The sequence below is a fragment of the Crinia signifera genome, chromosome 1 (genome assembly GCF_055691185.1).
Source record: "Crinia signifera chromosome 1, ASM5569118v1, whole genome shotgun sequence".
Classification (NCBI taxonomy): domain Eukaryota; kingdom Metazoa; phylum Chordata; class Amphibia; order Anura; family Myobatrachidae; genus Crinia; species Crinia signifera.
In genome coordinates this window covers 331,024,750-331,052,663 of record NC_139217.1, presented here as the reverse complement: position 1 = coordinate 331,052,663, position 27,914 = coordinate 331,024,750, and the positions used below count along the sequence as shown (strand labels likewise).

Here is a 27,914-nt window from a genome sequence, read left to right as displayed (position 1 = left end):
TATAGTGAGCCTTTGTGAATATCAGGCGTAGGTCACATTAGCAGTCAGTACTGTACTAACCGATATACCCTATAAGTCGGAGATATCAATAGTAATAATGATTTTGTATGGCATGTAGAAGGAAATTACTAAACCAATACACACCATTACAGTATGACTTACTTATCTGTACACTCTGTAGCGGGTGCAGGGGGTGCCATTGTTAAAGGGCCCAGAGGCTTAGGGGGCCCTGGACACAGGTTGCATACCAAGTTCCCAGTTTTACCTGCTAAGACATTGTCTGTATACTGGCCGTCAGCATTCCGATGTCAGTATATTGACCATCGTGATCCCGACTGTTGGGCTGTCATCCGGGACCCATTCACTTTATGTACTGTAGCCCAATTATACTTTTATTATATAGTACTTGTATATATAAAATCTCTCAAAAATAAATGAAATGTCCTACATGAGTAACATAATATACTACATCCATGATCATATCTTCATGGCAAATATTTTGGTCCCACACTGCTGAACCAAAACTATGTCACATCTGAATAATTTTCTCTTACCCACAGCGTCTGCTCCAAGTTTGTTGAGGAAGCGACATTCTGCAATGGTCTCAAAGTTAGGCCCGCCAATGCTGCAGTACACCCCTTCCCTCATCTTGTCTGCCAGACCTTGCTCTCGTCCAGCTGCCAGAGCCAGCTTTCTGTACTCCTTGTCATAAGCATCAGACATGGGGGGGAAGCGAGGGCCAAATCTGTTTATGACACATGTAAGACAGGTGAGCAGTTTCAAAAGAAAGACACAAAAAAACTATAGGAAGACAGTTCTTTACCCCTATGGCTATTTCTTATCTGTTTATCATATTTAAATGGAGTGATTACTACATGAAAATGTGGATTACCCACACAAGCATTATCAAGGTGAGAGCATTATCTCTCTCTGAACTGGCTTCTGTTGGTTAAACACTTCACTTATTCTTTTCCACGTGTGTGTATGCTCAAATGCGGCTCTTCCCCGATACCGAGGGAAATGCCAGTGACGCTCAGCCACTGGGTCTCACCTCAACCAATCAGGGCTGAGCTCAGCCCTGATTGGATGTAGCTGTTACCATGGAGATTGGTTTAAGGAAGAGCCGCATATGTGTATACACACATGCAGCTCTTCAAGTGCGTTGGTTTGGTTATAGTGATTTATTTTAACTCCTAGAGTGCTACAGGCAGGGCCGGCAACAGCAATCTTGGGAGCCAATACACTGATATCTCTAAGGCCACCCAACAGCCCACTCGGAATTTTATTACATTGAATGTGTTTTTATTATTATAAAGAAAATGATATTGTGTGGCTTATGGTTGGCTGTTTTGCATGATATCACTTTAGCGCATTAGTAAGGGTAACCGGACAGGTGACCAGACCAAGGACGGTTACTGGATTGGGGTCCCTGTAAATTTCCTTCCAGGAACCCAGGTGGGCAGACAGCACCTTCATAAACCATGGCTAGGACTGTACTTCCTCAGCCATGCTTGCAGCCCCTGAGAACCTTGGGGCCCCTCACAAGGGGCCTTATTCTGATTGACTCGCAAGGCTGCGAAATTTGCAGCCTTGCAAGTCCATCAGACGCCGCCCTCTGCCCGCAGTGGCTAAAAATTGTAGTACAGTTAATGCCATCGCACCCTAAAAAATCGCATGCAATCGCATGCGATTTTGCATGAGGTACAATGGCATGCAATGCGATAAGCCCATGTCTAAAGAGCAGTGAATAAATTACTTAGTAAGATCGCATCGCATGGCACTAAAACGGATCATGCAATGCAATCTTCTTACGCAGAATAGCCCACTAAGAAAAGTGCTTAGTGGGCGCCCGGCTACTACATAAGTACCAATGGTACTCGTGCAGTTTCACTGCGCCAGCATGGCGCCGTGCATCTCAGTCCCCTTGCAGGGCTCGCTTCGCTCACCTACGCTGCGGGCTCGATGGCTCGCCACGCTATCTAAAATCAACTCCATGCCAACATGGATAGTGGGGGTATGAACTATCCATGTTGGCATGGAGTTAAGTTAGTTTATTTTAGATAGTTTGCCGAGCGTAGAAACCGGAAGTTGGCGCCGTGAAACTACACAAGTACCGTACCAATAAATCTGCCCCAATGTTAAAGGATCGGGCTAATATAGGCCTTTATTCTAGTTCACTCTTTCTGACAAAATCCTTCTTAGATGGACAAAACCATGTGCACTGCAGGTGGGGCAGATGTTACTTGTGCAGAGAGAATTAGATTTGGGTGGGGATTTACTTCAAAGTGAGATCTATATTGCAGTGTAAAAATAAAGCGGCCAGTATTTTCCCTGCACAGAAACAAAATGACTCACCCAAATCTAATTCTCTCTGTACATTTTACATCTGCCCCCCTGCAGTGCACATGGTTTTGTCCATCTAAGAAGGATTTTGTCAGAAAGAGTGAACTAAAATAAGGCCCATAGGCCCTTATTCTGATTCGAGCGGTACGGCCCGCGTGCGGCCGTACCGCCGATGTTTTCCGTCTGCACATGCGCAGAGGTCAATCTGCGCATGTGCAGGCGAATTCGCCGCACATAACGTTACTACGCCGCAAAGGGGGCGTATAGGGGAGTGAGGGGCTTCATGCCCTCATTTCCCTATGTATACGCCCCGCGTTTCATGGGCGTTCCCATGCAAACGCGGGGCGTACGCATGGTAATGAGGGTATGACGCAACTCATGGGGGCGGAAAGCTGACGTCGCCGGATGTCAGCTTTCAGCCCCCATACAAGCTAACACACGGACGATTGTCCGTGTGGTCTCAGCTTGCGGGAGCTGCTGGGGCGTGCGGACCTGCCTTCGATGGTCGACGACCATCGAATGCAGGGGGCAGCTCCCACCATGGTGGAGGCGTACGCCTCCACCATTTTCGTGCGGATCGCCAGCCGTCCGTGTACGGACGGCCGTGGCGATCCGTAGTGTGGGCGGGGATTGGTTTGTGCGGCCAGAGCACCGTGTGCGGCTCTGGCCGCACCAACCAGAATAAGGGCCATAGTGCTTTGTAACCAAGCTTACTTTTCATCATTAGGACCAGCAAGCGGATTCTGTCCGGAAAATCCTGGCAGATTGATGTGATCCTTTATCACCATCATGTCACCAACTTTAAAATCTTGGTTCAAGCCACCTGCAGCATTGGTGACAATCAGAATTTCCACCCCGATCAAACGGAAAACACGAATAGGAAAGGTCACCTGAAATAAGTGAAATGAAATGGTGACACAATTCACCAAATTATCAGTGCTTATGTATAAACTTAGTTCTAAACATTATTAATATATTTGACAAGATACTAGTGTACAGAGTCTAGTGTGCACTGTGTATTCTCACTCAGAAAATAATGTATGCTATATACACAAGGCATTTTGTTAATGTTACCAACTCAATAGAAAATAGTATAATACTGTAAGATGTTGATTGGCTGTATTTTGATGTGTGCAGGAGACACGTATACTTTGATTAAAAACTTATGTTAGTGGTATTATGTAGTCAGTGTTATATTAGTGGTATTAGATAGTCAGTGTTATATTATTGGTATTATGTAGTCAGTGTTATATTAGTGGTATTAGATAGTCAGTGTTATATTATTGGTATTATGCAGTCAGTGTTATATTAGTGGTATTAGACAGTCAGTGTTATATTAGTGGTATTATACAGTCAGTGTTATTTTAGTGGAATTTGATAGTCAGTGTTATATTAGTGGTATTATACAGTCAGTGTTATATTAGTGGTATTATACAGTCAGTGTTATATTAGTGGTATTATACAGTCAGTGTTATTTTAGTGGAATTAGATGGTCAGTGTTATATTAGTGGTATTATACAGTCAGTGTTATATTAGTGGTATCAGTGTTATATTAGTGGTATTAGATAGTCAGTGTTATATTATTGGTATTATACAGCCAGTGTTATATTAGTGGTATTATACAGCTAGTGGTATTATGTAGTCAGTGTTATATTATTGGTATTATACAGTCAGTGTTATATTAGTGGTATTATAAAATCAGTGTTATATTAGTGGTATTATGTAGTCAGTGTTATATTAGTGGTATTATACAGTCAGTGTTATATTAGTGGTATTATACAGTCAGTGTTATATTAGTGGTATTATACAGTCAGTGTTATATTATTGGTATTATACAGCCAGTGTTATATTAGTGGTATTATACAGCTAGTGGTATTATGTAGTCAGTGTTATATTATTGGTATTATACAGTCAGTGTTATATTAGTGGTATTATGTAGTCAGTGTTATATTATTGGTATTATACAGTCAGTGTTATATTAGTGGTATTATAAAGTCAGTGTTATATTAGTGGTATTATACAGTCAGTGTTATATTAGTGGTATTATACAGTCAGTGTTATATTAGTGGTATTAGATAGTCAGTGTTATATTATTGGTATTATACAGCCAGTGTTATATTAGTGGTATTATACAGCTAGTGGTATTATGTAGTCAGTGTTATATTATTGGTATTATACAGTCAGTGTTATATTAGTGGTATTATAAAGTCAGTGTTATATTAGTGGTATTATACAGTCAGTGTTATATTAGTGGTATTATACAGTCAGTGTTATATTATTGGCATTATACAGTCAGTGTTATATTAGTGGCATTATACAGTCAGTGTTATATTAGTGGTATTATGTAGTCAGTGTTATATTAGTGGTATTATACAGTCAGTGTTATATTTTTGGTATTATACAGTCAGTGTTATATTAGTGGTATTATCCAGTCAGTGTTATATTAGTGGTATTATACAGTCAGTGTTATATTAGTGGTATTATGTAGTCAGTGTTATTTTAGTGGTATTATACAGCCAGTGTTATATTATTGGTATTATACAGTCAGTGTTATATTAGTGGTATTATACAGTCAGTGTTATCTTTTTGGTATTATACAGTCAGTGTTATATTAGTGGTATTATAAAATCAGTGTTATATTAGTGGTATTATGTAGTCAGTGTTATATTAGTGGTATTATACAGTCAGTGTTATATTAGTGGTATTATACAGTCAGTGTTATATTATTGGTATTATACAGTCAGTGTTATATTAGTGGTATTATACAGTCAGTGTTATATTAGTGGTATTATACAGTCAGTGTTATATTAGTGGTATTATGAAGTCAGTGTTATATTAGTGGTATTAGATAGTCAGTGTTATATTAGTGGTATTATGTAGTCAGTGTTATATTAGTGGTATTAGATAGTCAGTGTTATATTATTGGTATTATGTAGTCAGTGTTATATTAGTGGTATTAGATAGTCAGTGTTATATTATTGGTATTATACAGTCAGTGTTATATTATTGGTATTAGATAGTCAGTGTTATATTAGTGGTATTATGTAGTCAGTGTTATATTAGTGGTATTAGATAGTCAGTGTTATATTATTGGTATTATGTAGTCAGTGTTATATTAGTGGTATTAGATAGTCAGTGTTATATTATTGGTATTATACAGTCAGTGTTATATTATTGGTATTAGATAGTCAGTGTTATATTAGTGGTATTATACAGTCAGTGTTATATTATTGGTATTATACAGTCAGTGTTATATTAGTGGTATTATACAGTCATTGTTACAATTATTCTGAAGGCAATGCTTGCTCACCTTCCACAATGGGTAACCCTCATAGAAATGAAACCGTCCCTGCATGCACACACATGGTTTCCCATTGAGGTTCCCAAATATCAGACGCCCAGCGTGTCCAGGAACTGCAGGACGGAAGAAGATGGAATAGTACATTACACCTCTAATATCAGGCAATTATAACGAAATATCCAAAATATGCATAAGCAGTATATGATGTAATTGTGCACAGGACTGCATTATGGGGATGATTCAGACCCGCTCATTGGGGTGATTCACATGAGCAAACCCCGGAAGCAAAAAAGGGGGTGGCAGAAGGGGAATGCCCAGCATTTTGTGGGCATCCCTATGAAAACACTGGGTGTTCCCCTGCACACATAGGGGTGGCAATGCATTCTTGGGGTGGGCGGCTGACGTCACATCACCGCAGCGCCTGCCTGCTTTCACCGATCTGCAGCCGGAATAAAAGTCCCTTTAGACTAATTTTTATTACCAAAGGGGAGAGAAATCATTCGATGGTGTGTGTCCATCGAATGATTTCTCTCCAATTCGGCCCCTCGCATGCTAGTGACGGGAGCCGGGTGCCGGGGGGGTGGGGGGGGGGGTGGTGGGGGCGTTTACCTGTTCGCTACGCTGGGAACATACGCAGCCTAGTGAACAGGTCTGACTCAGGCCTTGTGATTCTGGAATTAATATATAATTTAAGCAAGAAAGGAAATAATCTTTATTATTTATATCACTAACAGATATACCAGTTTACAGGCCATGAAGCAGTCCCAATTTGGAATTACTATAACATTACTATTTATACCGTCTGGACCCCTGACCCCTGCCAGTTACTCCGGGTTACACACCTGTGCTGTGGGGGAAGTTGGGAATGTCACCGTAGTTGAATGCCACCTGATCCTTTAAGAGTTCTCCCAAACCTCCAAGACCAGATCCACACACAATGGCTACTGTGGGCCGGTGTTCAGTTTTGCCCAAGAGCCAGTCTGCGGTATGTTTGTAATCTTCATACGTGTACCTGAAAACACACAAGTACATAAAAAAACAATTTTAACCATGTTGTCATAATCATAAACTAAATGTAGCACAAAAAGAAAATCAATGCTTTGTGTTTGGAGACTTTGGTGTTACACGTACAGAATAGTGTAAGTGACTATCGAGTTATAAATGTAATGAATATTCACTTTTTATTTTAGTATAGAAAAGTATTATTATTAGGGTATTGAATATGGGTTTTTTTGTGTTATGTCCATCACACATCTTATATTGAGATGCGGTTAACTGCTGGCAGTCAGAATACTGACACCCAGGGCTGCCATTAAAAATTGTGAGGCCTGTGACTGACAAAATAGGCAGGGCCCCCCTCCTTCTTGTCAAACTTCTGGCGTGGCTGGTGAGATCTTCCGTGTCCACAGCACTGTCCACACTACTCCACCTCTACAGGTACTGTATATTGCCTCAAGTGAAATTATACTTGATAAACTCCAGTCCTATGCACCCTTTCTGTCTGGGCCTGGAGTCCCCACAGTCCCCCTCTGATGGCTGCCCTGCTTATACCAGCATCTCGCCTAATAGACGGAAGACCAGTGCCAGAATCCTGACATCAATAAGGATGCCGACGCGGGAATCATAACCAGGCCAGGCGAAAGGGGGGGTCAATGGGAACAAGTGTGGCTGGTACCGACGATCTGAAGGGCCCCAGAGCTTGGCCTGGCAGCGGCCCACCTGTATTGGCTTTGAGTCAGTGACTGTGTCACCCCCGCGGCCCAGCCTTCTAGTCTGCTGTCTGCCCGTCTGTGTGTGGCCGTTAGGCGATGAGGCTCACTCTGTTTCTGTGTGTGCCGCCATCATGGCTTCCTGCGTGTGTGCTGTGTGGGCTGCAGTATTGCCCTGCACATGGACTGCTGTACACGCATGCTTACTGTGCATGCATGCACCCCTGGTTGTTGTTCCCTTCCACGCTCTGCGGCTGACGCGCCTGCCTGCCCAGCCTTCTCGCTGCAGCAGCCAACAGAACACTTGGAAAACAGAAGTGAAGTCCCCAACTGAAAGCAGGGCCCTGGAGCCGTTGAAAGTGTAGGTGAGGACAGGTCAATGCGCTCATTTCTGCAGTGAGAGCCAGTGTTATATGTCATATACGTTTATTGGTATATTGCATTGGTAAAGGAGGGTTGCGTGGCTTTCGGATTACGTGGGGGGGACCCCAGAAATATCAGTGTACAGGGCCCCAAGATTTCTGTTGCTGGCCCTGATCTGCTGGCATCCTGAATGTACGTATGCGGTGCACCCCGCACCCTAGTTCCAGAAAGAGGAAGAAATCAGTAAAATCTTATCAGATATGAATTAAATAAGTATCTATATATTTTATCAGTGTGTGAGAGCTACTACAAATCTTGTATCAATCTGTAATTCTAAACAGGCACAGTCATCTGTTTTTCATAGAAAAATAGCACTTGTATTATGTCATTATCCCTTTTCCGAGAAATAGGTGGAATAAGTGGAAAGAGGATTAGAGAAACGAAAGTGAAAATGTGACTGAAACAATACTCCAAACCCCCAGGGAATAACTATTTATATCTCTCAGAGCACAGCACACTGCTTCCCATTTCTTATCCCTCATCTCAATCAAACTGACCTTATTAGAATAAAAAAATAGCTCCCTAACCAGGGATGAGCAGACCAGTCCTTGAGATCTACCAACAGTTCCCGTTTTAAAGACCATCTAGCTCAGGGCTGGGCAACACCGGCCCTCCAGATGTTGATGAACTACACATCCCAGCATGCCTTGCATCAGTTTCAGCATGGCCACATAGCAAAACTAATGCAAAGCATCCTGGGATGTGTAGTTCATTAACATCTGGAGGGCCGGTGTTGCCCAGCCCTGATCTAGCTGGTGCACAGGTGTAGACATTACTAACTCACATTTTCATGCTGTGCTGCATTCATTCCTAACCAACAAATTCTACAGATCCACAGGGGACTGACCTGGAATACATGAACTGTTGGTAGAGCTCAAAGACCACCCCTGCCTTAAGGGGTGTACACATTGTGCTATTGCTTTATTTGATCCCGATTCGATAGAGATTGAATCGCACGGCAAGCCAAACGCATTCGATTTGGACTATATAGTACAGATCTGTATTATATAGTCTTTCACGCACAGCCTATTGTTCTATTTGATTTTAATGCCACGCATCTGGTTCAAAATCAAATGCGTTTGATTTTGATTTGGCTTATATACATAAAAACAAATAGATAGACCATATCGAACTGTACATACGGGGTATTAGACTGTAGTCACACATCGAATGTACGGATACTGTTGTGGAATGACACAGTACAGTTGCTGTAGTCGTAGCCAGTGGAGATGCAGGGCTACTGGCTTAGAGCCTAGAGCACTGTGCAAGTCTGTAAGTTTCACCATGTGTATCAAAATCTATGGGCATGAGTCCAGCGTCCGTGAGGGACGCCAGCTAAACTCAGAGATTTCTTAAAGGAGCAGTCACTTGCAAGGCATGGTTGTGCCTTTGCCATGGCTTTGACTTGTAAATTACTGTCCCTCCATGGCCACCCATGTACAAATGTGTGGTCTGATGGGGCTACGATGACGCAAATCAGATTGAATCGCATCAGTGACCCCAACTCCCGCTATATGGAACCTGCTTTTATAGTACTGTATTGCAGGGGGCGGAGGGTCATGAATCGGAGGAGGAAAGGGGGACTGCAAAGTAGTCAAATGTTTAAGTATAAGAAACGGCTGTGTCCAGGCTGGAAGTGTAGAAGCCAGGACAGGGATTGGTTGTTAAGGAACAATCTATTCTTGTCCTTGGGGTTTGGCATGGTATAAAACAAAGCATCTTTAAATAAAACATTATCATATTCTAGACCAGGGATATAAAACTCCAGTCCCCGAGAGCTACCAACAGGGCTGCCACTAGGACAGGACGCTGGCGGCCAATTAAAATGCAGAGCCAATCAGAGCTTGTGTACCGGCAACCACTCTGATTGGCTAATGGTACACAAGCTTTGATTGTCTCAAAAGCCAGTGCAGCATTTTAATTGGCCCACCGGCGTCCTGCATTGAGAAAGCAGGCAGCACAGCGGAGACAGTCGTGGAAGTAGTGGGGGGTTTGCGGTCGGCAAAATGAGCTGATCGGGCCCTTCCAGAGGCTGGGGCCCAAGACAGCTGTAGCCACAGCACCCCCGTCGGTGGCCCTGGCTACCAACAGTTAACGTTTTCCATGTCTCCTTACAGAATCACAAGTGAAGTATTTAGCTCAACCTGTGGATCTTTTAAAATGTGTCAGTCAGTAATAAGTGCACCTGTGTACCTGTGAGGTGTGCTGGAAAACGTGAACTGTTGGTAGCTCTCGAGGACTGGAGTTTGCTATCCTTATTCTAGACCATAAAGGGGGCAGCTGTGTATGAAGCCTCAATAACCCTTCCATGTGGTTCCCACAGACAAGCAACCCACAGCTTAATAACAATAAGTGTTACACAGCCAAAACAAACACGTTCTTGAGTACACAGTGACCCTCTTCTGTGCCCCAGCTGGACAGGAAATTGGGGAAATATAACACGATGTTTTGCATAAGTAATAAAAAAAAAACATAACATTTTAATAAAAAAACAATTATATATGCATTATGAAGATGAAAGATGTACAGTAGTAAAAGACCACCTATGTTTTTAATCTCCACCTTTGTTCGCAGTCCGTTTGAGCCACTGTAAAATTTGCTCAAAGACACATAATTCCTTCCACATTATCCCAATTAAATCCTGTGGAGAATGGGGCGATCACCCCAGCAGAGTGGTGACATTACTCCCTGTTGTAACTTTTACATGTTTCAGGTCATATGTAAATATCACCACTGGCTCCCAATATAACTGCCAGACTGCTAATATCACTATGGGCCAGATGTACTATGCTTGCAAAGTGATAAGCTAAAGAGTGATAAACCAGCAGCCAATCAGCTCCAATCTGTCATTTCACAGGCTGTGTTTGAAAAATGACAGAATGGAGCTGATTGGCTGGTGGTCTATCACTCTCCAATGTATCACTTTTCAAGTTTAGTACATCTGGCCCTATAACTGCATTTACCTTATGGATTTTGCCTGATGACAAGATGTAAGCTAAATACTGTAACTTGCCATGTGCCCTCATGTCACACTGACTCCGAACCATGCAACGATTCCCAGATGGCGGAACTCTGGACTACCACAAAATATTCACAAGTAAGGCATTATATTGCCTACCTTGTGAGTCGTTTGCAATCAGGAGTGCTGCCATCTAAGTGCAATCTTAGAAAAAGCATACCTGCAGGGGCGTAACTATAGCACCGCAGCCCCCGCCACCGCGGGGGGGCGCTGTGCATGTGGGGGCGCCGGGGGCTGCGGTGCTATAGTTAACCCCCCCAATCCCCCGCAGACTGTCACTTACCTATCGCGCTGGTCCCGGCGGCTCCGTTCTTCTGCTGAGGACCAACACAAAATGGCCGCCCCCATATAGCACACAGTTCTCTGAAACTGTCTGCTGTATGGGGGCGGCCATTTTCTGGGGGTTTGCATGGGCGGCGGGGTAGGGGTGCTCGGCGGGGCGGGCGCGCCCCCCCCCCCTAACGGCGGGGGGGGGGGGGGGGCGCCCAAAACGTAGCTACGCCACTGCATACCTGATTACTGTGCTGTCAACATTAGTTAATCCGATTCTAGATGCTATGACCTGTATTTTAGTTATATTGCACTATATAGTTTGTATTGCTAAATGCCAGACATATTTTACAATTTCTACAGGTTTATATATTAGATAAGACCACACTATTATTACAGGCAAATCTTATCTACTCTCTAGGAGACCCACTGTTTGTACACAGAAGTCACCTGTACGGAGAGTTTCACAATGTGTGAGTCAGGTGCATGTGACACAGGGCTTGATTTATCAGCATTTGTTTTGTGGCGTATTGGTGCCTGGGACCAATGGTGTGGCTCTGAGCATGCTTATAAGAGAATATACGTATATGTGTGGGGCCACACTGCGAATGCCTTTGGCGACTATCACAGTCACCAAGGTGTTGGCACACAGCGGTGTGGGCAGGGGGCTGATAGGGGGCTGGAGCATGGGGACGTCCAGCATTTCCTGGGCATTCCCACAAAAATGCCTCACATCCCCATGTGAACACAGGCATGCCAAAGCCTGCAAGAGGCGGGCGGCTGACCACAGGATGTCAGGCCCTTTTGGCCATCTCCGTGCCAGATAAAAGTAAGCTCAGATTGACTTTAATCTACCTGCCCGCAAAAAAATCAGTTGATGGTCGGCGAACATGAAAGGATTTCTCGCATGTACGGCCACGTATGAATGGATGTGTCAGCGAACACACCCATTCGCATGCTGCTGCGGGTATTCGCTCGGCACCAGGGGCGGTCATTCGCTTGCCCGGCAAGCGGCGTCAAAGCACTCGTTAATACCCGCAATGTTGTGTGCAAGCGCCTGGCTACACTCTATTCGCCATGGCCACACGCACAGAGCACATGTTAGAAAAATGTCAGAAGCTGATTGGTTGGAGCAACATTTAACATAAATAACGAGTGATCAAAAGAATATTGCTTGTTGTTGAATCTTACTTTTCTGGCAGACTGAGAAGAATCTGATATCTGAGTATGTGGTCTACAGATGGCAACAACTAGCAGAATTAGGGGACAGGAAAGTGGTCTTTCCTGTACCGTAACCCAATCAGACATTTTCTTTAATTAAGATTACTGAACCATAAGATAAAAAGAGTGCATATCCTATGATGCAAATGAGTAATCCTTGTATTTTGTGCCCCATACACGAGCTAAGGCTTTCTGAGTGATATTGTTCACAATATCTCCTAGTGTGTACACTCAATATAGTGTGTACACTCAATATTGACCCCCTCCCTCGTCCTGCATGTTCAGCTGAAGGAGTTCCTCGTTAATGACAGCCATGCTGCAGCTGCAGCACGCCATAGCTAGCCCCGCCCCTCCCTTCTGAATCGTTATCGGCAAGTTTGTATGCACTTGCCGATGACGACAACCCCGCCGGGTCCCCACCACCACCAATATTGCCATCGGCAGGGATCAGCAAGTGTGTAGGCGGTTTTATTTGGAGAGATTTATTAATTCAGGATATTAAGTAAGAGGTCATATACATTAGGTATGGATGTTTTAAAAGTCATTGCATAAAATATATTTTATTGTTACAATTACTGTGTTGCAATTTCTGCTGTAGGATAAAAAAAAAAAAGTATTTACTGGCCAGCCATGAATAATAATGAATTGTAGATGTAACTATTTTTCCCTGAGAACTTACAGTTAATTTCCAATGAAACTAATGTTACAGGTAGTTTACAGAGCAGAAGTCCTTTTAAGAGGAAATGACTCATGACAACAAGTATTAGCAGTTGGCTATATATATACATTTGCATATTTCTCTTCATCAGCGGCAATCTTGCTCTATTTTCCTAATCCCATTTTAACACTTTGGGCCAGTGGCGGAACTTGTGAGTATTTGGCCCAGGTGCAAAAACAGAATTTGGGCTCCCCTCCTCCACTCCAACCCAAGTTTACAATATTCTACACAAAAGTGGGCCCTTTAGTCCTAATGGGCCCTGGTGCAATGCACCTGCTGCACCAATGGTAGTTCCGCCTCTGCTTTGGGCCTGAATCAGAGTTTGCAGATGACTGCGAGTATATAGCCACCGCGTAGTAGACAGAAAGAAAACCCGCCCTGTGCAAATCTGCAAGATACTTGTGTATGGATCGCTATTCACTATTACCTGCCAATCCATACGCAATTCACTCACCATCTAATGATTCTCCCAGTCTGTGCAAATGTGAGTAAGTCTGACACTTTCACAACTCTCACAAGAGGGGATTGTGGCTTGCACTGACAATGAAATTAAGATGAATAAATATGCATAAATATAGGTATGAATACCTCACATAAATTTGTTGGTGGTGCTCCCTAGAGTTATGGGTGACCATGTGTTTAGAAGAGAAAAAGATAACTTTTTAGGGGCATTAACTTTTTCTGTTAAAATGATTTAATTTGTAATGATATATGTTAAAGCAGAGGTTCTCAAACTTTTTTGAATCATGGCACCCTAGAGTATCAGAATATTTTTCAGGGCACCCCTTGGCCAAAGTTTGTTAGCAAGAATAAAACAAAAAAAAAAAATTAAATGAAATAAGTTGTGCTTAAATGTCATCCTTAGGTCCAGTTATGTGGTGAGGAACACGATTCACTTCTGTTTCCCCACATATTTTATAATTGGAAGCCCCAAGCACTGATTTTGCCTTTTTCATTGGCCATAAATAACTTGAATTGGTTCTGGACCACCAACCTGAGGCACCCCTGCAAGTGCTCCGAGGCACCCCAGGGAGCCTAGGTGCACAGTTTGGGAACCACTGTGTTAAAGGATAATCCAAAACACAGTACAGCAGAATGATGACCTAGGGGTCAACGAATATAAAGAAAGGGAGAAACAGAACACAATGGGAGAGGAAAATAAAGTATTGTGATTCAATGTGGGTGTGACAAAGATATAGATAAGTTCCTTTACAGGAACTAAACTCTTCTTACAGTATATACGCCGGCCTGTGCCCGCTTTTTCACATAAAGTATATCTACAGCCTTACAGTGAAATAATATAACAATAAGACATAATTGGTGCACTCTTAAAAGTGGTGAATGTTTCAGCTATTTATAGGCAATTGTTCCCATTTGTGGTCCTCCACAGAACCCCTTGGGCAATTGATCGTTTAAGCTGAATTTTTATTGGTTTTTATTGGTTACGTGACTGTGAAAAACTTTTCTTATATAAATATAGTGTATCACCATTAATTACTAATAAATAAACAAATAAATAGTGAGTGGCGAAAATATATCGTTTTTGAGTGGTGTCAGCAACTTGCGGAAGACCCCAATATCATTTGTTACTTATATGCTTAATTTCACAAAAAAATTAGCCATTTTGGGGGAAATTTACTAAAGGAAATTTGTAAAAAATAGGTGTATTTGTATCCAGAAATATACTTATTTTTGACATTTACTATCCCGAAAATACGGCAATTCGTATTCGTATTGATAGCACATCAATACGACTACGAATTGCCGTATTTTCGGGATAGTAAATGTAAAAAATAAGTGTATTTCTGGATACAATACACCTATTTTTTTTACAAATTTCCTTTAGTAAATTTCCCCCTTAATCTGGTCTGAGCAGATAGGATAACTGAAAAAAGTATGCACCCCTAGAGTCCCAACTGATCCCTGTTTGTTCATGTGTCTCTTGGGCAGTGAACGAGCCAAACAGTGTACAGATTAGGGGGCTACTGAAGAAAGGTAACTGGGATCTGCTTTTGGGGCTCAGCTCCTGGATCACCCCTGTTGGAATCCCAGCGCAGGGGGTCACTCTCTGGCTGGCCGCAATGAGAGTCCCTTAGAGAGAGTAAAGGGATAGTAGTGACAGAAATTTCAGAGTCAAATGCAGATCCTGCAGTATTAACACATCTTTTGCTCACTATAAATAGTGTCCAGATAGATATAGGTATAAACTGATTTTATCGCACATCATATCTCTGTTGCTAAGAAGTCTCCAAACACAAATGTCAACAGGGACGAGGGATAACAGCAACTAAGATTTTTCTGTATCTAATCTGCAAACACAGTTATTCTGACACAAATAGGAGAAGAATGATGCTAGCACGCAATATCTATGCCAGTCACAAATTCTAAAATGTTAAACACATAAACTCTCTCCAAACAGATTACATATAGGTGGATATAAGTGGATTTTAAGGTTATCAAGGGTCCCTATTTATATCGCTAGGGAAGCTACAAACACAATTGTTTAAACAGATTGTCTCAACCAAAATACTACTTATCCTCCCGAAGTATGCTCAGATGTGCATATGTAGCACAGGGGTCCCCTCAGTGGCCGCCATACCACCTCTCTGGACGCGCGTTTCGCCGTTAAAAACAGGCTTGTTCACCAGTCTTTATATTCATTGGCCCCTAGGTCATCATTCTGCTGTACTGTGTTTTGGATTATCCTTTAACATATATCATTAAAAATTAAATAATTTTAACAGAAAAAGTTAGTGCCCCTAAAAAAAGAGTTATCTTTTTCTCTTCTTAACTATCACAACTCTGCAACAGAACCTAGGTGATCGAGGCTGGGGTTGATGTCACACTCCCTCCCTTAAAATGCCTGGGCGCACCTGACACTCCCTGAAAATGGCCATATACCACTACCAAAGGCGACCTTCTGACCAGCAAGTGGCGATGCAGACTGGACATGACAGTAACAACACAAGCACAATGTTTTTGTTTGCACTTGATCAAAGCTAAAGGTAGATACACTTCCCAAATATGGCCATGATGCGCCTTGGCGTTTGCGCAGTGTGATTGGGGCACATGCGCAGTTTGCCCATAATCGCTCCACTGCGTGATCATTGGCATTGAGTGCAAACATGAATTAGGCCTTTGTTAGATGCTGCAGAACCCAACTGATGCCACATAAGGAATAATAATATAGGGGTATAGTTATGTAGAAAAGTAGTGTAGTGGTAATAAAGTACCAGACCACTTTATCACATCTCCTCCCTTATCACTGCTTCATACATCTACCTGTAGTTATGTACATGTGCAGGCCAATACAGACATGCCCACTGCTACTGGCTCTCTCTGACAGTGACAAGTCTTAATGTTTCTCTAATGTGGCTCAGTCAGTGAGAGTCAAGCGGCTCCCTTACCACACACCGCATAGGGGCAAGAAGCTGTGTTGTTCTCAGTAGCAGCTCCAGAGGTGGGGCTGCACAGTCCAAAATTCATATATGGAAGCCACACCAACTGTCAGTCCCAGCCAATGTTGTTTGGCAGTGTTTGATGTGGCAGCTGCTGTAGTTCCCATATTTGAATTTAGGACTGCGCTGCGGCCTCATCTCTTGGTGGATGATTGTTATTAATTTTGGACGGTTATACATGCACTGCAAGTACTGTGAACATCATCATCAAAGTAAAGCTGCAATTTGCTGGCAAAAAGGAGGCCTCCATGATACTTTATTTTTGAGGGAAGCTTCACAGTCCAGAAGCATACCTCCCAACATGACCCTCTCCAGGAGGGACACAATGCTCTGTTTCTGGACCTCCCTCTGAATAAATAACTGCCATCACCTGTTTTGAAAAACACCTTTCTTATCAATTACCCTGTTAGCACAGGTGATGGCAATCGTACATTCAGAGGAAAGTCCAGAAACAGAGCATTGTGTCCCTCCTGAAGAGGGTCATGTTGGGAGGCATGCAGAAGGGGTTATAGCATATTTGCCTACTCTCCTAGACTATCTTGGGAGACTCCCAAATCCCAATGGCCTCTCCAGGAGGCCTGGAAAAGAATGGCAGCCTCCTGTAGACCTACCATTGGCAATCTGTGCCACCCAACTTGCTGCCAGAAGTGGGAGGACAGAGCCAATTAATTTAAGTGATTTTTCTGATTTGAAATGTAGCTCCACCCCCACCTTAAAAAAAAAAAAAAAAAAAAACAGGAATCACAGCACTGTATGGCAAGAGCCTGGCCATGATGATGCAAACTCAGCACCACGCCCCCTGCCCCGCACACCTGTCCTCTCCACACCTGTCCTCTCCACACAACCTTGATCATCCATCTGGCAGCTCCATCCTGGCAGCCAGGAGTAACATGTATGCAAGTTTATGTTACGGCTCTACTTTTGGTGCCCCCTGGGGGCGTAACTAGATATTCGTAGGCCCCATAGCAAAAGTTTGTAAGGGCCCCCTATTTAGCAACTGATAAATGTATGTAGAACATATGACTTAGATAGTAAAGATGGGCCCCCTTCAGCTCTGGGCCCCATAGCAACTGCACCCCTTGCACCTATGGTAGTTAAGCCCTTGCCCCTGGGAGTGGTGGGTAATGTTTGCGTTTAGAAGAAGCAGCTCAGCTCACTCACATATTTACAGTGTGCACTACATTGCAGATGTAACAGGTTGGGATTGTTTAGTCGACCATAACTAGGTCCACAAGCATTGGGTCGACACCACTAGGTTGACATGCAGCAAGGTCAACATGAGTCAAGGTCGACATGGATCTAAGTCGACATGACATTAGGTCGACACTAGCGTGCAGTCATTTTTACCCGAATGTAGCTCGCAATGCTTCGGGCACGGTGCCTCGCTATGCTCAGCACACTATTTCATCCTCCCACCATGCCCTATTGGATGGTAGGGCATGAAATACTGCCTGTCGGCACATGTCGGCTCAAAAAACAGTGAAAAACCCCATGTCAACCTTTTGCGGCAATCTGCTGTACTGACCGGACTGCATTAGGAATCAATGAATCCTCTGCAGAAACCTATTTTGCAAATTGACTGAACAAGTTATAACCCCTTTATCAGAAGTAAAATGGGTTATCAGGGCTTGGTAAAGAATATAGACCATAATGTCCCTTACCACAATTTTCTGCCCATTTTCTCCCATCAGTTGCAAAACTCAGTATTTTTCAAAATAAGTTGTAATAATAAACAAAAAAGAACCACTTGGCATCATCATGGTGTGCCGCCCCCAGGCTTAGTGCCAAATCCACCTCTGATGTCACTAATCTCTTCTGTATATGGAAGCATGGCATATGTGACACGTTCCCTCTTATTATGAATGCACAAGAAACAGATAATAAATATGCAGTATAATCACTGTATAAGCAGGTAGTAATAATACTTCTGGAACTAATATACTTGTGTTTGTCTGAACTGCATTTTATAATGTGTGCTTATTAGAAGCCTGCAAACGCAAATAGCAACCAAATGATAAGAAATGAACACATAAGAGGTTAGTTTGTAGCTGGGATACGGTAACTTCTCATATGGATTATTTACAGATACTGAACAGAAGTGGAGAATGCATCGCAATTGTAGCTTCACCAATACTATCTTGCTGTAGTATTTCGGAGTACCTGAGTAGCGACAAAAATTTGGATGGCTGAATCTTTCCTCCATTTATTCTGATTAAATTGTGTATGTACGCAGCTTAACCAACAGGTAAACGCCGCCCGGACAAACGCGCCCCCACTGATCGAATACCCTATCTGACATGCGAGGGGATTTGTACGCAAACACATCGCCTCGCATGCGGCCACGCGTGTGGAAAAAAACATTCGATGGTCGCTCACCATCGAATGATTTCTCACCCGTTCATTAATGAAAGTCAGAGCTGAATGTTCCCAATATAAGTGCTTTTAGGTGCCATATGACAGATGATTTTTGAATCACTGTGTAACCCACAGTGATCAACAGCTTAGAAAACGAACGCAAACGTGTGACTGGCTGTATGCTCTCTAATACCTGAGCAGAACGGTGTGGCAGTGACATATGCTGCCCCACGTGCGCGCAGTCACATAACTTACCCCCTGCAGCGTGTCTCTTCTATTCTTTTAATCTCTATCTCCTGTGTTCCATATCCCGGGGGAGACATGATAGCAGTAACCAGCAGCAGAAGGCAGTCACACACCTGTTTACATACAGCGCTCCCGGGCTATTTTATCTACGCAGATATGTCACAACATTCTGGGATAGGGAAAGTTGTTTCTGATTGGCTACAAGAAGCGTGCCCTTCACACGCCCCTAAAATGATTGGTTCATTTGTCTCCTTTCACTCAAGCCCCTGATTCTGATTGGCTGTAACAGAATCAGTGACGTTGCGTGGATCGAACAGCCCGGACGTGACAGCGGATGTGACAGCGGTGTTTTATGGAAGTGGTTTTCATGACACGCAGCGTTTCCCGATATGCGATGACATAATAACAACATGTAACAGGAACTGGGTCACTGGGACACAGTGCCCCCCATTGTATTGCCGCACTATACACTGAGAGCATAAATGATACTTGGTAATGACAGTGACCATGCAGTCTGTGACACTCTAGAGCCAGAAAGACATTATGCTACATGATCATGTGCTACAAACTCACGTCATAACTCGGTGGTGACCGGTGTTTGAACTTTAGAACTAACATCTTTCAGTCAATGCTCAATCAATTATTAAAAAATGTAGTTTTGTATTCATTCACTGTCCACTAAGGGGCCCATTTGCAGATGAGTTTAAAACAATGTATGCTCCATTCAATCAACTCCTGTTATGTTTGAAAAATGACAGTTGGCAGCTGACTGGCTCTAGCACCATTTATCATATGCAGGCAATTTAGGGACAGTGATAGATTGAAAGATGACACACCAGCCAATCAGCACATAATGGTCAAGTTACAAACTGGGTTTGAAACATAAGTTAGGAGCTGATTGGCTGGTGCATATCACCTTTCACTTTATCACTTCTCTAGGTTTCATACATCTGCCCCTTAAATAGCTAAAAGTAATTGATACCTCAGCCCCTAAGTTATGGTTCCTGGCCAGTATACTTATGATGTGTTTTACATCTAATATTATTATAATTATTACTATTATAATTAATTATGAAATAATACTAAAATTAAATTTTCACTTCAGATAATGTACATTTAGATATTAGTTGGTATAAGCTAAAGGGGAAATTATAATGCCCTGAACTCATAAAACTATAACACATGAATACAATGCATAATTTGCAACCTCTGAAACTGCCACTAGGCTTCCTACTAAAGCTAATTAGGCCATTTAAAACTGTGCACACACTGTACTAATAGATATGCTGTACCTACAGTGTGTTATGCTAAAAGCATACTGTATATGTGGAAGTATTACTGAGTAGGCCTCCATCTGTATGTGAGCGCTGTGCAATGCATGTACAGGTTTCAGCTCCTTTCCTTCACAGTAAGTAAATGAACCAATCATTTGGGAATTTTGTTCAATGAGAATTAAAAATATATATATAAAAAAAAAACCTATACCTATATTTTTTTGCTGAATATTATTTTATTATGCCCAGATACAGCAATAGGAGATACATACAATATCCCTATGGTGGGGATGCTGACAAAGGACCGACCCTAGCACCTCAATATGGAGAATCCCAACAGGAGCCTCATAAGTGAGTGAACCCTCTTACTCTACCCCGCTAATCTTTGCTGCTTGCTGCCAAACCCAAATCCTCATCTGTTGCAGCCTGACCCTAACCCTCTCCGCTAGCGCAGCCTAACCATAAGTGCCTAAACCACACCTCTCTCACTGCAGCCTAATACCCCTTTTACACCAAGGAATAACCCAGGTTGGACCCAGGTCAGCTTTGGTGTAAAAGGGGCCAACCCAGGTCCAGTAACACTGGTCTCCTACCCAGGTCCTGACCAGGGTTGAACACTGGTTGGACCTGGGTCGTGGGCGGTGTAAATGATCCCAACCCAGGTTGGGACCAATGTTCCCTCTAATTTTACGAAGGCTGTGTGCGGCAAAAGATTTTGGCTGTGCAACTTTGGAAGGAAATTTTAATTTTTGTGCGTCAATTATATATAACTGAAAAATGACGTTCAGCATTTGTGTTGACTTTACTTCAAAATTATATTAAACATTTAAACATTCAAAACACAGCACACAATGTAGTTATTGGGTGAAACACACATTAATTGAGTCCACAACTGTAAAAAGAGACCACTTCTGCTTTGTGCGCTCTGTTGTAATGTCTGTGCGCACGATTGTCGAGTTGTGTGCGCGCGCACGTGCGCACAGCTTAGAGGGAACACTGGTTGGGACATCCGGGTAGTGCTGAAAGGATACCAGAAGTGCTGGACGCTTTTCCACAGTGCGTTGCAGTGGCAAAAGACAGCAGCCAGGAAGGATACGGGCAGTGCACACAAATCATAATTGTATGCAGTATTATTTATATATTTTTTTTGGGGGGGGGGGGGGGGGGGGGGGCTGGGGGAGCACATGGGAGATTATGTCTGCTGCTGCAGGGGAAGGGGCTGGGGAGAGCCCATGGGTGATGCTGCACTTTTATACCGCTATGTGAGCTTGACCACTGAATAAAACTTTTTGAAATATATTTTACAAAATAAACAAACCAACATTTTTCAATGCTAACTTGTCATGTCTTTTGATTTTTATTTTAAATCATTGAGGGAAGGCAGTTTATCGGTCCTAAAATGGACATTTTTAATGTCATCCATAGGGAAAAGCAGTGCTGACCCAGGTTTAGTGTAAACAGCGCAGACCTGGGTCACAGTGCTGTGTAAATGGAGTATAAAGCAGGGTCAGACCCTGGAAACTCCAGCGTTCAAAGACCAGGGTCAGACCAGGGTTTTTGGTGTAAAAGGGGTATAACTCTAACCTCCCCTCCACTTGCAGCCTAACCCTATGTCCCCCCCTGGTACTGAAACCTAACCCCCCATCCCCAGCCTGACCCTAACCCGCCTGACATACTTACGTTTTGGATGCCGGCTGTCGAGATTCCGTTGTAAACATCCTGATCCACTGGTGTTCTGATGGCGGTCGGGATTGCAATGGTCAGGATTCTGGCAGCCGGCATCGCCAGGAGTATAACTGAATTCCAGTTCTAGAACTGTAGCAAAACTATCATATCATATTAAAATCACTAAAATTGATATTTAATAAAGATAAATCACTCATAAGGGGTGTACACACGCTTCAATTTTGACAAGTTTTCAATTAGATTTTGCTTATAGAAGCAAAATTGAATCGAAACCGAATCAAAAGCTAATGATTTTCAAGATGCTTTTGATCCGCATTTGATTCGATGTGCGCTCCCATTATATCGAAAAGAAAAATAGACTAGACAGGCAAGGAAATATCAAATTCGATCCAGTAAATCGAATGTGTACACTGTGCCTTGAATGCACATCAACATCAATATCGAATGCAAAAGTGCAGATCAAATGTGAAACCAAATGGAAAGCAAAGGCCAAATCAAAATGGGGTGGAATTGGGGAAATCGAAAGCAAATGGAACCGAAATTGAATCAAAAGTAAATTGATGCTTGTACAAACCTTTAAGATTTGATTTGTTTTAGATTTCCCCAATTCCACCCCCTTTTGATTTGGCCTTTGCTTTCCATTCATTTTCACATTCGATCTGCACTTTTGCATTTTATATCGATTTCCATATCGATTTTGATGTGCATTTAAGTACAGTGTACACATTCGATTACTGGATCGAATTCGATATTTCCTTGCCAGCACAGTCTATTTTTCTTTTTGATAAAGAGAAAATAGGAGCGTGCATCGAATCAAATGCAAATTAAAAACATTTTAAAAACCCTTTGATTTCAATTCAATTTTTCTTCTATAAGCAAAATAGGGTACTTGTATAGTTTCACGGCGGCCGATATCTCGGATGATCCGATGCGATCTGATTTTTTTACCTGTTCATAACCCCACTATCCACTACGCATGGAGTTGATTTTATATAGTGTGGCGAGCTCAGCGAGCCACCAAGCCCCAAGCGTGGCCAGCGGACGCGGATTACTGCGTTTGCCACACTATATAAGATCAACTCCAGGCGTAGTGGATAGTGGGGTTATGAACAGGTAAAAAATTGCATCGATATATCGGCTGATATCGCATCCGATATATCGGCCGCCGTGAAACTAAACAAGTACCCAAAATAGAATTGAAAACCTGTCAAAATCAAAGTATGTGTACACCCCTTCAGGAAGGATATATGTTCAATTCAACATTTGCTATTCAATCAGCATGTGGTGTTTAATCGCTGATTGGCTGAGAGAGGTCTCAGCCAATCAATGGCTGCCTCTTTCATTTGTATGGGCTTGCACTTCACTTCACTTCACTGCTCCCACCACTGGCGCTGTCCGGCAGTGTCTTCCCCTGCCCGGCTCCTTGCACCCCCCTTGCTCCCTCCACCCGGCTCTCTGGTAGCCGACATCCCCTGCCCACTGTCATCCCCGCCCGGCTCCAGGCTGCACATAAGATTTAGCAAATCTTATGTGCAGCCCATCCAACCTCCCAAATCCGATCCGATGCACACGGTCCGGACCGTGCATCAGGTCAGAGGGGATGTCTACATGTGCGATTTGGGCCGATTTCACGGCCGATTCATCAGAATCGGGTTCAATCGTACCCAAATCGCATAGTGTATGGGGGCCTTAATGGTATGTAACACAAGCATATAATGACTCCTCTGTCCAATCTCTCTTGAGGAGCACTAGACGATGGGGGAATAATGTCATGGCAGATTTTCCCTTGTTTTTACAGACAAGGGGGTTGGAGGATATGGGTCCATATTGGTTTCCCAGATGTGTTTCTGGGTCGACATTATGGGCCTAATTGAACACTTGACTTGATCACTGGGCAAATTTGTTCTCAAATGGACAAAGTTATGCTGCACTGCAGGTGGGACAGATGTAACATGAGCAGAGAACGTTAGATTAGGGAGGGGTGTGTTCAAACTGAAATCTAAATTGCAGTGTAAAAATAAAGCAGTCAGTATTTACCCTGCACAGAAACAAAATAACTCACCCAAATCTAACGCTCTCTGCAAATGTTACATTTGCCCCACCTGCAGTGCACATAGGCCCTCATTTTGGTTTGCTCGGTAAACTGTGAGGATCATCCTGTCACACATTGTCCCGTCTGCGCACCCATGGGAACGCCAAGCGTTTTCATGGGGACGCCCATAAAACGCGGAGCGTTCCCATGGGTAACCCCCATCCCTGCCGCCATCTGCCCCTAACCTTGAGAACGGCTCAACGACTATGCAAGTCGTTCGCAAAGGGGAGATGCACATAATACACCATGCGAATGTGCAGAGCCCCAAACATCAGGAGGGGGCCGAACTCGCATTATTGCGAGAAGATCAGAATGACCCCCATGGATTTGCCCATTTTGAGAACAAATGTGTCCTGTGATGAGGTCTGAATCAGGGCCTATGTCTGTACATAAGACAATGTAGGACAGAAGCTATTCATATACACGGAATCACACATAAGTAGAACATATTTTTGTTTGAGGATTTCTATGTATATGTCATGCTTCAATATAGAAAAAAATGTTTACATAAAAACAAAGAAAGGTCCTGTGATCCGCTATGTGATCTGCATTACAATATGGGTACCACTAACCATCTGAATTGCCTGCTGAAAGCTGTCTGCAAAACGGCTGAAGCCTTTATTTGGGTATTTATGTCCTAGTGGATGGTAGGGCATGACGACCTTCCTGCATGTCGACCTTTATTCATGTCAACCTTAATGCATGTCGACCTAGTGGTGTTGACCTAATTCTTGTCGACCTACTTGCTGTACACCTAGTGACCATATCCTCTTTATTCACCATACTGAGCCAGGCAGTGGGAGATTAGCAGATTACTGGTGATCACCAGGTCACTGTTTAGTTACAGGAACTTGTAATGGGAATGGCAAACATCGCAATGCCTGATTTAGTGAATTGATTAAAGGAATAAAATAACCTGCCAGAGGGTGGTTAGACATTGGATTACAGGTTATTACATAAACACCATAGTCTATCATAATATTGTGTCATATTAACCCGGGCATTGCATCACTTATGACTTGAATGTTACAGCATAAAATTATTTAATTTACTTATCGTAGCTTTTACCATCACTATGCAGCATTAACATCATTTAATCAAAAGAGTTGGTTTCTCAATGTATTTAATTATTTTAATTCATCTGCTGTATAATTTTATTTACTTTCATTAATCTGCTTTACAACAGGGACTGCCTGATCAAAGTGCCACAAATTCTGCGTCGTCACTGAACCATCTCAGCTTGTCACAAGGATTTTGGGAAATATATTTGAAGTGTCAAACTTTATTTACTGTGTTTTGAGTTATATACTCCTACTGAACAGTGTCAGACAGAGGCAGGGGTATCATAACCTTTGTGAATGGGGCAAAATATAATTTCATTTTGGTGCCCCTAATTCATGAAATGCATGGTACAGGTGCATCCTCTTAAATCTCTCATCATAGCAGGGTAGTCAAGACTCCCAGTCATAGCATGTCATGGCAACCCAGTTGCAGCATATAATTACGGTGCGCCAGGAACCACGCCAAGAAATCCATGCCATGCAATACACAGTTTAAAGGCTGGGTGGCAAATGCTCCATTAATAAAAACCACAGATTGCATTTTATTGATGAGCAATAATAATGACATGCTGCAGTAGACCTCAGGTGTGACTGATCTTACAAGCATCTGTTACAGCAGAGTGCATGCCCTAGTGGTCTGTTTCCAATGAGCAGCACATAGGGTCTGGATCCTGCTTATGAGCAAATAATAATAATTATTATTATTATTACTACTATATTAATTTAACTGCAATGTAATTTTTTTTTTTTTCATTTTACTTTTTCAAGCTGGAACTCTCTCCATAGCTAGGCACCTCCCCCAAACTTTCATCTCCATGCTTTGCCACCCAGCTGGATTGGATGCTAAACTGCTATTGACCTTTTAGGGTACCTTACTGTCGAAGATGTAAACTGCAAAACATAACTTTGGTGTTTGAAAGACTCACATTCATCATTAGACAGACACACTATTATACTCTTGTGGAACTGGATGCAAGGTACAGCACCTTCCCCCAGCATCACCCACTCCTATTCAATCCCACTGAGCCTGAGCTCATTAGTCTCTTTACCACTTGCTGCAGTTCAGCAGAGTAGTCAAAGATGATTGAACGGAGGATTGAGCTCACTTGTGAAATGCTGTGCGAGCTTCTTTTCCGCAAAAAAAGAAAAGAAACAAAAAGAAATGAAATAAAACTAAGTAATAACTGTATAGTATACTGATAATAAAATGATCATTATAAGCAAGGGAGGGCTATTCCAGAACAGTACAGATGTCTCTTTAGTACAGGTAGTTTAGTATCCAATGCAGCTCGACGAGAACCGTAGAAGTTTGGGCAGAGGTGCCCCCAGTAGCTTGTGCCAGTATGGAGAGAGTTCAGCAGAGTAGCCAAACATGATTGAATCTGAATTGAGGGCACTAGAGGCCATTTGATGGACCAAATGACTCCTTTATGTGCTAAAAGATGTCATAACAGAAAGTAAAAGCCATTTTTGCAAGTACACTGATCTGTACTTGCTGGATATAGAGCGGGAGCTGTGAAGACAGAAATTGATATTGGTGGATAGCTTGTGGGCTAAAAACTGTTTCAGCTCAAAGTGAAAGTAAAAACTGTCCCAGCTCAAAGTGAAAGTACATTGCAGAAGCCATCATTTTGATAGGATTTTAACTAGTGATATATAGGTCTCTTACTATTCAAAATCTTGTTGCCTGCTTATTCTTCTCTATTAAACTCTCTCTTTTCACCTAGTTGTTTGCATAAAGTGAATGTGCTTGCAGCACAGTTAAGGGATTATCATTAGAGAATAGAAGAGAAGAAGAAAAAATTCCTGTGGTTAAGTTCAACACAGATAAATGGCGTGCAGAATTTGAACATCACCGTTGAATGGGTATTTTTATCCCAATGTGAAATGGTGTGAGAGTCAGAAAAGCTCAGCCCCAATCAGTGCAGATTATTTCTCACACTCCTCCATAAACAGCCAATCAGGGCTCAGTACTGTAATAACACTCTCTCCCCTATACTCTGAAATAATTAACTTTGAGCACTGTTACAAAAGTTAAACAATAACATTCTCAGGAGATTTCGTGAGAACAGTTTTGTTTCACTATCACTATCTACCAGTTTATCTATATGGTTATCTAGCTAGATCTTCCAAGATTTCACAAATAATATATCGATTTGTTTCCTGTTTTGTGACACTATCATAAAGCTTACATCATTAACACTTATGAAACTTGTTTAATTTTCTAAATAAGTTAAGTCCACATTTGCATATTTTAGTGCCAGCAGTAGAAATGTTTATTTTTAAATTAAGTAACTTTATGTCCTCTTTTAATGTCCAGTAAAAGGAATGTTACATTTTGTTCTGCAGACCTGACATTTATACACAATAACAACTAGAACATTTTCCAGCATTTTAGATAGGAGTATATTTATCATGCCTTAATTTTAACTAGGATAGTTTAGTTTATTTACTTAATCTTGGTAAAGGTGCGCTCTGTGCTTCCCCTGTTTACCACCAATACACCCTGCTGCTACCATTGTGCACCAGTGGTTCCCAAACTGTGGGCCTTATTCTAGTTCACTCTTTCTGACAAAATCCTTCTTAGATGGACAAAACCATGTGCACTGCAGGGGGGCAGATGTAAAATGTGCAGAGAGAAATAGATTTGGGTGAGTTATTTTGTTTCTGTGCAGGGTAAATACTGACTGCTTTATTTTTACACTGCAATATAGATCTCACTTTGTAGTAAAACCCCA

At 42.4% G+C, this 27,914-nt stretch overlaps 1 protein-coding gene across 3 annotated transcripts in view; it reads right to left on the bottom strand.

Annotated features, from left to right (window-relative positions):
• The window catches only part of PNP (purine nucleoside phosphorylase), a 50,914-nt gene that overhangs the window by 2,652 nt on the left and 20,348 nt on the right, over positions 1-27,914 (bottom strand). Inside the window, exons 1-5 of one of the 3 annotated variants that reach the window (XM_083145152.1) lie at positions 22,018-22,070; positions 6,487-6,656; positions 5,654-5,757; positions 3,058-3,233; positions 555-745 (exon numbers count right to left, since the gene is read on the bottom strand). In XM_083145152.1, the coding sequence (XP_083001278.1) occupies positions 555-745; positions 3,058-3,233; positions 5,654-5,757; positions 6,487-6,656; positions 22,018-22,055 (679 nt within the window). In that variant the 5' untranslated portion in view covers positions 22,056-22,070. Of the gene's footprint in view, positions 1-554; positions 746-3,057; positions 3,234-5,653; positions 5,758-6,486; positions 6,657-19,072; positions 19,228-22,017; positions 22,071-27,914 lie in introns of those variants that run through there. The other 2 variants (XM_083145150.1, XM_083145158.1) reach the window with 2 other exon arrangements.